The sequence below is a fragment of the Tamandua tetradactyla genome, chromosome 9, assembly GCF_023851605.1.
Source record: "Tamandua tetradactyla isolate mTamTet1 chromosome 9, mTamTet1.pri, whole genome shotgun sequence".
NCBI lineage: Eukaryota > Metazoa > Chordata > Mammalia > Pilosa > Myrmecophagidae > Tamandua > Tamandua tetradactyla.
In genome coordinates this window covers 21,067,844-21,079,821 of record NC_135335.1, presented here as the reverse complement: position 1 = coordinate 21,079,821, position 11,978 = coordinate 21,067,844, and the positions used below count along the sequence as shown (strand labels likewise).

General features: G+C 35.4%; 1 protein-coding gene across 1 annotated transcript; it reads right to left on the bottom strand.

Moving 5' to 3' along the window:
- Window positions 1-620: 620 nt before the first annotated feature.
- Window positions 621-1,556, bottom strand: LOC143645963 (olfactory receptor 9G19-like). The gene has a single exon (XM_077115052.1). The coding sequence runs from the start codon at window positions 1,554-1,556 to the stop codon at window positions 621-623; it is 936 nt and encodes a 311-aa protein (XP_076971167.1).
- Window positions 1,557-11,978: the final 10,422 nt, after the last annotated feature.

Below are 11,978 nucleotides of genomic sequence, written 5' to 3'. Positions count from 1 at the left end.
CACTGAAATCTGTTAACTTTATATCATGGCAAACCAGGAAATAGGAATCAGAAAAAAATAAATACATAAAACTTGCTTCCATTCACTATATAGTAGTTAGTTTTCATAAAACTTTCCAAGTTTCTCTTTCCTAACAAGTAGTGTATCCCCTTCAAAATGGAATTTCTCATTTTACCCTCTTGATTTTCTCCTATGAATGACAATTCAAAACAGATATTAAAAATACTCTATCCTAACAATGATTCCATAATAAATTGTATTATTCCAGTTTTCACAGAGGATTAAAAAATACATACTAACTATTTATGAACTGTCAAGTGAAAGTAAAAGTAGATGAGCTTTTCTTTTAAACATCTCAAAATAACAGTAGTTTTATAGACTATGTTCCAAACAAACAGACAGCAGTTTTGAAAAAGCCATAACCTACTTATTCTACAATAGTTTTAAAACAGACCCAAATACATTAGCACACAACTTAAAAATACAAAAGCAAACTGATGTTTCTATATTATCTAATGAAATCCAGCTTTCTTGTGTCATTTTTTTCTGAGAATTCCAGACCATGACATGGAAATAATCTGTGGGAAAAATTAGGGCCATTGTTTAACAAGTACTTTGATTTATGATACCTTGGTTCTGTCCAACATTTTCTTCAGGGCATCTTTCACATCTTTATTTCTTAAGCTATAGATCAAAGGGTTTAACATTGGAATCACCACAGTATAGAAAACAGACACCACTTTATCCCATTCCAGGGCATAGCTAGTGCTTGGTCTGGAGTAAATGAAGAGAATTGAACCATAGTACAAGGTAACAGCTGTCAGGTGGGAACCACAAGTGGAAAAAGCCTTCAGACGGCCTTGGGTAGAGTGCATATTCAAAATGGCCACAATGATGAAGAGATAGGAGGCAAGAATAATTATGGTGGGAGTGATGATGTTGGAGGCAAGTATGAAATAGAGCACAGCTTGATAGCTTTTCTTCACATCACATGCCAGCTTCACAAGAGGGGGCAGATCACAGAAGAAATCATCAATGATGTTGTTCGCACAGAAGCTCAGGGTAAATGTTTTGCTGGTGATGATACTTGAGTTAAGAAAGCCACCGAAGTATGAAGCTGCCACAAGACTGCCACATACACTTGGGGACATTGCCTGGACATAAAGCAGGGGGTTGAAGATGGCCATATAGCGGTCATAAGCCATGACAGCCAATAAGTTACTCTCACTAAAAGCCAGCCCAGCAGAGAAGAAAAACTGAGCCAGGCAGTCAGCAAAGGAGATGCTTTTGTCTTCAGAGATGCAGGTCATCAGGATTTGGGGGACATAGACAGAAGAATACCAGATATCCAGGAATGAGAGGTTCCCAATAAAAAAGTACATGGGTGTGTGGAGTTTAGAATCAGCACAAATCAGGGAAATCATGGTCATATTCCCCAAGAGACTGCAGATGTACATGATGAGGAAGATTAAAAAGAGTATTCTCTGTAACTGCAAGTCAGCTGTGAAACCTAAAAGAATGAACTTCTTCACTGTGGTTAAATTTCTCTCTTCCATTGATTTTGGATATCTGTAGTTCCTTTCTGGGAAAAGACCAATAATTCTGTCATGACTTAAGTTATCATCAGCTACCTCTTCCCATCATTGCCATTTTAGATCTTTAAAAATCCCAAGTGACGCAATGTCAAGGTTCATGATGAATCAGTCATGTTGAACTGGGTGTTATTTTTTTCTTCAAAGCTGGGGTATCAGTTCTGTGCTGCTGTCTTAAGATCTCAGCTATGCCACCCACTATGCAGTGTGTGTAACTTTATTTTTTAACTTAATTTTTCCTCATTTCAGGGGGATGGGAGTAGCTTATCTTCTCTTCTACCTATACATGTATGATTGCAAACTATGTAAATAATATGAGAAATAGAATTTGAAAGGGTGCTCGGATGTCTCTTCGCTTTGTCTGTTTCCAGAAATTTACATGGAGAAGCTAAATTTATTCAACTAACTGCATTTTGGATCTGGAAGGCATGTAAAAAGGATTTTACTTTCCTTGAAGGCTATGACTATATTTAATTCTACAGTTTTCCCCATAACCAAGCACAAAGGTTGAAATGGAGAAGAAAAGATGAAATTGGGTAACAGACCAGATTCACCTAGATATTTTTATTTGAGATCATTATTCAAATGAATGCATGATCCCCAAATAGACCCTGAGGAAAAGAAGGAAAATGTGAATGGATATTTATAGACTAGTATTACTGGGTGAATATTTTAAATAATTAAGAGCTAAAAATCACTCGCTCAATGAATGGTTTGGGTGGTGATGGAACACTGAGAATCTTTTCCCATTAAAAGTAAAAACAGGAGACTGGGATCTTGCCAGCAATGGAAGATGCACTGTCTCTGCTTGTCTGTGTGACAATCCAGAGTCACACAGACTGTTACAGACCAAATCAAAGAAGAGCAAAATTCTGTTCACCAGGATTTTTCATTCACAGAGTGCTTAACATTTATGCTATAGGAGATGGATTAAAAGCTCATAATCTAGGGGGAAAAAAAAGAATTCTCTTTTAGAAATGTTCCTATTTGGTGAGAGACAATTTCTTCCACTAGAATAGTAAGCTTCTATATTATGAGATTTTTAAAACAAAGCTTTATATCCTAACTATGTTAAAATGAAAGTTTTTCCTAATAATTGAAAGAAACTTGGAATGTGTCATTTTAGTTACCTTCATATTTTAGGGCTGTTGAATGCTAGTTTCATAAAAAGAGATATTTTAATGCACTGTCTCTGCTATAGATACTCTTGTATAGAGACAATAGTGGGTGAGAGCTACAAAAGGTTTCTGAGAACAAAAACATCTATCAAGATGGCAAGTTATTATCTAATTCACTGTTTCACTGATTGAGGAAATGAGCTCTGAAGAGAGGATATTTGAAACTTAACATCTTCATCGAATATTATTTTAGAAAAAATCCTATTTTATTTCAAAACAGAATTATATAATGATCTGATTACATTAAAAATCTTTTTGTCTTTTCTCTATATTGTGATTTACTGCACTTTTTTCTCTGGTTAATTAATGTAATGCTTAATCCTATGAATATGAATAGTCACTTCATTTTAATTGGGCTGAAGCCCAGAATTTCTCTCCTTACCTTAGACTTCTACTCACCTCAACATCGTCTTTCCGATGTTAACAATCCTGGGAAAACATATAAGATTGAGCATCCCTTTGGGATATGTGCCAAATGTAAAGAGAATTTCCAACTGCTGTTCTGGTGTCAAGTGACCAATTACAAAGCTCACATATCCTTCTAGAATGAAGTAAGAAGAGATCAGGCATAAGGAATGCAATTGTTTAAATTAATCTTTTTTTAAAAAGCCTGTTTAATTTGTGGGTGTCATTTATGCATTTATATAAATATGCATTTATATATATGAGCTATAGAAAATCATAATCTAACAAGAGAGTGCACACATAGTAGATGTACAAGAATAATCTGTAGCTCATAATAATTATAATAATGATAATTAAATAGTAAAGACCATAGAAATTCAGTCTTGAGACATGTTGACTATCACTTGACAAAAGTTCCCCAAATTTATGAACAATGAAATTAACAGACAGTGAGTTCGTTGATTACCACAAAGTCATATGATTAAAGCAAACACTGTCCATATCAGACCAGGAATGCATTTATTCATTCAAAATCTGCAGTATTTATGCAGCAACTCTTATGTACCCAGCACTGAGTAACATATTGAAGGAGATTTTTTAAATGAGGAAAGTAAGGACATAGATTAGCTTAGTAAGGGTTAAGATATGTGATCAGAGAAAAGTTTGCTAAGTAAGAATCCCAGGTCAACAATTCACTAGCTGTGTGACCAAGAGAAATCTGAAAGCACGTGTTTATAACTGTTCTTTTAACTATTTTCCATGATTAAATTAAGATTCACTGTTTATTTAGTAAAGATCATGGATGAAAAATTTTATTCCATTATAATATATTCTTTCTTCCCTTTTATTTCCTTTTGATTACATGTGCTTTCATTAATTGTACCAAATATATCACACAAATGTGTTAGCATTAGGTATTAATAATAGGGTGGTGTATGAGAATTCAGAAATCATGTATTTTGCCCTATTGCTCTGTGAACCCACAACTCTAATAAAATTTTTTTTAAGTCTACAGTGGCTGGATCCCTGAGAGATAAATAAAACAGCAATAAATTAAGCAGGTGGAATGGGCAGATTCAGACAAAATATAGACTGACTAGCCCCTATCAATGATTTTGGAGAATGTCTTCAATGAAGTACCAGTGAAGAGTTTTAATCAGTTCCATAGTGTGTTCAAACAAAATTGAAAACAAAATATCTCTTTTCAGTGTGAAAAATGGAAGTGTGAAAGTCAGATGATTTTCAGAAACACAAATAAGGGCTGATAGCATTGGGGTTAGGTGGACAAAAATAGACCCTGTGAGAGATGCATCTGAGAGACATTTGAGAGGTAACATGTATGGGAGCTGGTGACTAGAATTTTGATTTGGGGATAGGGATATCCCCAAATATCCCTAAAATTTCTGTATCTGTGAAAGTAGTTCCTTATGTTGTAACAAAGGGAGATGTTTTTACCTAGGAAAAAAAATGAAAAAAACCTCCCATGAAGCCAAAATGTAGTTGACTTGCAAGGGATGCCAGGGTCTTCTCAATCTTTACCCTTAACATACTTCTTTGGTCTAAGCCAAAGGAAAATTATATTCAAATATAACCTGGATGGTGATCATAAGAAGTGTTCTGGAAATACATAGCCTGCACACCTGATGAGAGATGGGTTTGCTAATTGTCATAAGCAGGGTTTGTGTGGGTGCCTGGGAATGGACTTGAAGGGTGTTAACCAAAGGTGGTTGTAAGTATGAAATAACATCTACAAAAAATTATAACCAATATAATTAAGATGCAAGACTATCCTTTCTTACTGTAATGGAAAATGACTAAAAGCTCAGACAGATAAGGATGTTCCTGTAAATCAATATCTTCTGCTACTATTACAAAGGAATGTGTATTGGATGGACTGGAATCCCATGGAATAACACAATAATCCATGGTAGGGTCATTTCTGATGACCTTCTTACCACACCTAGTACTGAGAAACAAGAACAAGTGGTTAAGATATGGAGAGCGAATTTGGATAGAAGTTTGTCTGGTAGAAGCAATGCGCTGTGCAAGGGTATAGCCAGGTAGTGGTAACCCTGAAATGGACATACCAGGAAAAGACACTCTGGCATATCTTCTTCACTGTCAGTGACAACTACTGGCTAAACCCATTAAGATGGTGAGCAAATGAGCCCATTAAAGCAGATAATGCAGCCTAACCTCCTAGGGCAAAAAGGAGGATAGAAAAGGGTGGAGAATGGATTTGGAGGAGCAAATAGAGGACAAAAAATTCAGAATTTATGTGCCTGTATAATTTAATATGCAGAGGTACATATAGAGTATATATATATATTGTATATATATATATATAGAGAGAGAGAGAGAGAGAGAGAGAGATGTTTTATGCATAGAGTATATATGTATGTTTAGTTTCTAGATATTTTGTTTAACTTCTTCAAATCCAAAATAGAATGAGTGAAAAAAATGACTGAGAAAATTTGTCTAAACAATCAAAGTCCCCCTATAAAACTTCTATCCATCCTATTTAATAATATCTGATCTTCAACAATATTTTTAATTGCCTTAATAGTCACTTCTCTCAGCTATGAAATCCTGAGGACCAGAAAGGATCTACAACCATCAAAAGCCTTAGATTTATATAAAATTTTCTGCCAGTTCATATTTCTCCCAAAATCCACTTTTGATTTTTAATACAATTTAATATTATCTAGAAATGTTTTGCATTTTCTGTTTATTTGATTATTATGTATAGCTCTCTTTTTCAATGTGTTTTGTAATGTGAAATATACATACAAAAAAGCAGTGCATTTCCAAGTACATTTTAACACATAGTTATAGAACAGATTTTAAAGTTTGGCATGGGTTACAGTTCCACAAGTTTTTCAGTTTTTTTCTTCTAGCTGTTCCAGGACACTGGAGACCAAAAGGAACATCCATATAATGATTCAGCAATCTATAGATTTCAGAGTTTGATATGGGTTACAATCCCACAATTTTAGGCTTTTTCTTGTAGCGACTCTAAGGTACTGAGGATTAAAAGAGATATCAATGTAATGATTCAGCAATCATACCCATCTATTAAACCCTATGTTCTCTGTATTACTACACCATCAATTTGATCTTTCTCCCACTCTTTAAGGGTATTTGAGCTATGACCATTCTAAATTTTTCACGTTAGAATGGGCTTTTGATAATATGGGATAGGGGAACAGAACTAGTTGATGTTCTGGGAAAAGCTAGCCCCTTTATATTTCAGGACTTATCTGGTTGAGGGACCCATCTGGAAGTTGTAGGTTTCTGAAAAGTTACCTTAGTACATGGAACCTTTTGTAGAATCTTATATATTGCCCTAGGTGTTCTTTAGGATTGGCTGGAATGGTTTTGGTTCTGATTTGGCAGTTCATGATAGGTAGTAGTGTCTGACTAAAGCTTGTATAAGAGTGACCTTCAGAGTAGCCTCTCAACTCTATTTGAACTCTCTCAGCCACTTATTTAACTTCTTTTCCCCCTTTTGGTCAGGATGGCATTGCTGATCCCATAATGCCAGCATCTGTCTCATCCTTGACAATCATCTCCCACACTGCCAGGGAGACTTTGACTTCTGCATGTCATGCTCCACAAAGGGGGGAAGCCAATGATTTCACTTGGAGAGTTGGGCTTAGAGAGAAGCCACATCTGAGTAACGAAAGAGGTTCTCCAGAAATAACTCTTAGGCATACCTAGAGGTAAGCTGAGCTTCTCTACTACATGCATAAGCTTCACAAGAGCAAGTTTCAAGATCAAGGGCTTGGCCTATTGATTTGGGTGTCTCTATGTTTGACATCATATCAGGGACTTCCCTTGTTGCCAAGTTTAATAGTCCCATATTTTTTTCTCCCATCCATCAAGGGACTTTGTCAACAATTTTTTATTATCTGTTTAATATACTCAAGGAGGTATCCAGGTGCTACATTAAGATATACTGGATTAAAGGCCCTCATTTTTATTCTAGCTCCCTGTGTTTGGATTATTTAAATGATCTATCCAGGTCAAGTTAGAGCTCATCAAGTTGAGTTAGATTATGTGCTACAGAAAATTTAGGTTCTGGGAAAAATAAACCTTTCTTCCTTTGGTCTCAAAGAGTAGATGAGGTTATAAAATATAGACAATGTCTTCCTTACCCCGTGTTCTGAATTACCTTAATCCCAATCTGATTGGCTTCATTCTGTATCCCTCTCTTTTTATGCTAAAAGTCCATGAGAGTAAGAGAAAATCATATGATTTTCACTGCTGTATCCCTGCACCTATAACAGCATGTAGGTTCAAGAAGAATTGCCTGAAAAATGACTTAATCCCTGCAGCATTATGACATTCCTGGTATTAAAGCATCTTAGCAAAAAGAACTGAAACTTAGATCTCCCTTCATATGCCCCAATAATGCAGAATACTTTCTCAGGTTTCCCCTCCCTCTGATTCTTATTGTCTTGGCCACTCACCTGGCCCTGTCCCAGAGAATGCAACCAATTGATCACTATAGGGAGAAGAACACATTCCTCAGCTCCCTTTGTAGGTGAGATCTCTTTTAGCCATGGAGATCAAAACAATCACTAGGGGACTGACTATGTCCTAGTGAACTTCACCACAGACCTTCTGTGGCAGTTGATTTAATTTGTTGTGTTTCTTGGTTTGATCCAAGAGGGAAATAGCTCTCTAATAGTGTGGATCTGCAGTGACTCTAGGGTCCACATGCCTATGAGTTTTTCCGCTTGAAACTTTACTTCCCTGGATCTCTGGTATTTCCTGTCTATACCCCAAAGATCCTAGTGGCCTGCTTCTCTGAGAACAAGAGCAACTCCTTTGCTGGCTGCACGGCTCAGTTCTTCTTCTCTGCATGTCAATTGTTGGCCACCACAGCTTAGGACAATTATATTGCCATTTCCAACCCAATGCATATGCTCGAGCCATATCAAGGAAATTGTATATCTGTTTAGTTATATATTCCTATACTGGATGCTTTATCAACTCAATAGCAGACTTCTAATACTTTCACATTAGATTTGTGCAGTGCTAATGTAATTGATGACTTTTTCTTGGTGTCCCACCACTGGTGAAGTTAGCATGTGATATGAGAGAGAGCTACCAGGCTAGACTCTTCTTGGTCCAATGTCATTACCCTCATTGTGTTCAAACTGGCCTCCAAACTCTTCACCATTGCCTCCAATTGAGGGTCTGCTCCACATAGGGCCATCTCAGAGACTTTTTTACATGCTCCTTTTTCTTGATTTATGTCACCTTTTACTATGGCTCTATTCCCTACATCTCCTCTCACCCAATTTCAGCTATTCCCTCAAAAGAGGCAAAATAATTTCTACATTTTATACACTGGCCTTCCCCACGATCAATTGTTTAAGAAAAAAGATGTGAATAGGCTCTGAATAAACACTTCATGTTGGCATAATTTGAAATCTAAATTGATGTAATTTTTTTTCTCAAATAAGTGCTAACTGATAATGAGCAATAATTTGGGTAAGCATTGGGAAACTGGCATTTTAAAAATATCCTTCTTGTATTAAAAGAAATTCAGTGAAAAAAGACGTTTCTTTCTATCTGTTTATTTGTTTTGTTTCAGTGATAAAGATATAACAAATACTGTATAATATAGATCTGTGCAATATTGTTATAGTTTTTAAAAAGCACTATTTTGCTTTGATAAGGAAATCAAAGATTATTTAAAATGTCTGAAATCCAAAATAGTTATCATTTGGCCCTCTTTTCTAAGATTTGCCAGATGTTTGCTTTCCACATGCTGAATGGGCAGTAAATGATTGTGAAGAATATTTTAATGGATTAGTGAGATTTGGGGAATATACCACAAATCCTTCTAGTCATTACTCTCTGTAGACAAGAAATCAGGATTTAAGGGATGATTTTGATCAGTGAATCATTATATAAAAATTCCTTTTTGCTTTCTGGAATGTTGGAGCAGACAGGGAAATACCTGAGATGTCTGAATTGTAAAAAGCCCTTATCCTGTGCCTCTGTGGCTGTAAGAGCTGGTCATTCTCCTGTAGGGCAAAGATCCTAGCGCAAATAAAGTTGGCCATTAACTACTTGCTCCTTTTAGTTTAGACCTTTAGTACCGAAGTGATAGTTCTGTCTCCCCTCCTTTCCATTTATGTTCTCCTATTGAAATGATAATGATAACACTTGTTTCCTTTTCTGCCTTGAAATTACTATCTGAAATGACCTCAGCTCCACCTGCCAAAAATCCTTAAAAACCTTGAACACCCAAAACTTGAGGAGACAGATTTTGGGCCATTAGGCTGTCAATACTCCTGCTACATGTGTAGTAAGAAACTCTTTCTCTCTTTGAAACCCCAGTGTCTCAGGAATTGGTTATTGGATGCACTGGGCAAAAGAATCCATTGCCTTTGAGTGGTAATAATTTGTTGACCCTCTGGTACAAATGCCTGAATCTCTGGAGCTCCAGCCGAGCAGGTGAGACAGGTAACAGAGCCTTCTGTGGCCACTGGACTGAATTTAGTCTAGAGGCCTGGTCACAGGGCTTTCCTTGTTCTGCCAGCACTCCAGCAACTTTTGGCACCTTAAGAAATCTTCAAAGAGAGAAACCATTTTCAGTTCTGACTGGGTGAGTGAGTCATCAGGGTAAAAGTGGATCAGAAAGTAAATAAGGCGGTTTGAGTCCTCTATGACTTAGGTCCGAGTCATGCTTCCAGAATGATCCCATTGGCTCTGACCTCTATACCTTCTGATTTGGGGTACTGTAATGGACAGGATTTGAAGCCCTGACTTAATCCAACAATTAACTGGTGCTTTACGAAATTAAGTAGGCCTGTGTGTTACGTAGGTATTGGTCAATTGTTAAATTGGTGTGATAAGTGTTCTATGTCTTTTTAATTGTTAATTGATGTACTCAGTGTGTATTCTGTACACAGTTTGAGGCCCTTAAATGTGTCTACTGATGATACTCCTGAAAATGAGTAATCTCGTGATTGGTATTTAATGAAGTTAAGTAATCCTGTTTAAATACTAGCCAATGTGTTACCTGGGTAGAGTAAAAGTTGATGTTTGTTTAATTGTTAAACTGGTGTGTTGAGTGTTTGATTCCTATTTGTTGGCTGGTGTGTTCAGTCTATTTATTGGGTGCTCCTGCCTTCGTAATGGTCAAACCAATACAAATTATATTGATAACCAGTTTGTAACTGGTTACTGTTTACATAAATTCCTTTAAAAAGGCAAGCTTTTGGGCTGTATTGAAAATTGAAAAGATTTGGTTATGAGTCTATAAAAAAGGTTTTATTTCTGTAACATAATCTGGCCTCACTATGATTTAAAATGAAAATACTACTATAGTAGTAAAAGGTAAAGATTTTACAGTTAGAATTGTTCTGCAAAAAGGTACAAATGGAAGGAGATAATATATTCAAACCTTTATTTGTCCCTCTCAAAAGGATTTCTGTGTTTGTTTTTGAGTAACTTATTTTCTGTTTGTGGCTGTATGCATTTCAATGTATGTTCTCATATCTCATATGAATGAGAATATACATTGGTAATAGAAATTAATAAGAAAATTTGTGCAGAGCTCTATCTGAACTGCTTAGAAATAATTAGGTACCTGCTATAAATAGATACTTCTGAAGCAAAAGAGTAAAAAGAAGAAAACTCTCTGAATAGCAAAATTCAAGACCTTAGTTTTGTAACTACTGTAAACAAGCTGGGACATTAGAAAGAAACTCTCCCTGGAATTTCCTTAAGGCAGAAAAAAACTGCCAAAGGGCTGCTTCTGGAAAAAGCAAAGACCTTTTTGGTCACAGCTTTTAATAAAATATATCTAATTATTGGAAATAGTTAAAAGAAGAGCATAGGAACTCTCAATTCCATGGCCCTCACCTAAAACTTTCAAATCCAAACCCAACAAGCTAGATATCTTTCTGTCTGTGCAACCAATTCCTACCTTAAGGCCCAACCACCTAAAGTAGGTATAGATGAGAGCAAAGCAAAGAAAGATATGGGAAGATGTGGTTTGGAGTTCTTTTTTTACTGGGCCTGGAGGTTAGAAATGTTAAGCATAGAAATACTGTAATATAGGCTATGTTTGTTAATATTACCTTTGCAGTGGTAATAATCAAATCATTATTAATATATAAATAATCTTGGGATAGTAATAACTGAATAAAATCTAATTACCAAATTAGAAATTACCAAATTGTTAATAAGCAAAATTAAAGGTCTTTGAGAGATAAGGGAAAGTTGTCCTGGATTTAGACTTGGGACAAATTAAACAATTGCAGTGTATTTTCTAGAACCTGATAGTCAATGTTCTTTTATAATCATTTATATTTTAAGATATTATGAAGACAGATTTGTTTTCAACATCTGATAAAGGAATTTTATGATAAATTTTTAATTGAACCAATGCAATTTTATTCTTGGGTGTATTTTTCCTTAATCTATATAAGCATACAATAAATTAAGTTAGTAGTGTAAATATACTCTTGACATTCCTCTTAAAGTTCCTAATTAGATAGGTTAGGTTATGTGAATTTGAGCAGTGTACATGGTAATAATAACATTTATACAAACTATAATAAAGTTAAAAATATGCTAATACTTCAAACATTCTATTTAAGAAATCTGTTACATTTAGTAAGAAATATAAACAGATTTTTTTTTAATAATTTGATCACCTGAATTTCAAAGAATCTGGCTTTTAGTTACTTGGCCATGTGTTATCTCAGTATGTGAAAGAATCTGAATTTGTAGTGCTTTTGTTAATGTCAATCAAACTATTTCTATTAGTAAATGC

What these genes read in the sequence shown, in the direction of transcription:
- LOC143645963 (XM_077115052.1), bottom strand. Translation starts at nt 1,556, where the DNA reads ATGGAAGAGAGAAATTTAACCACAGTGAAGAAGTTCATTCTTTTAGGT.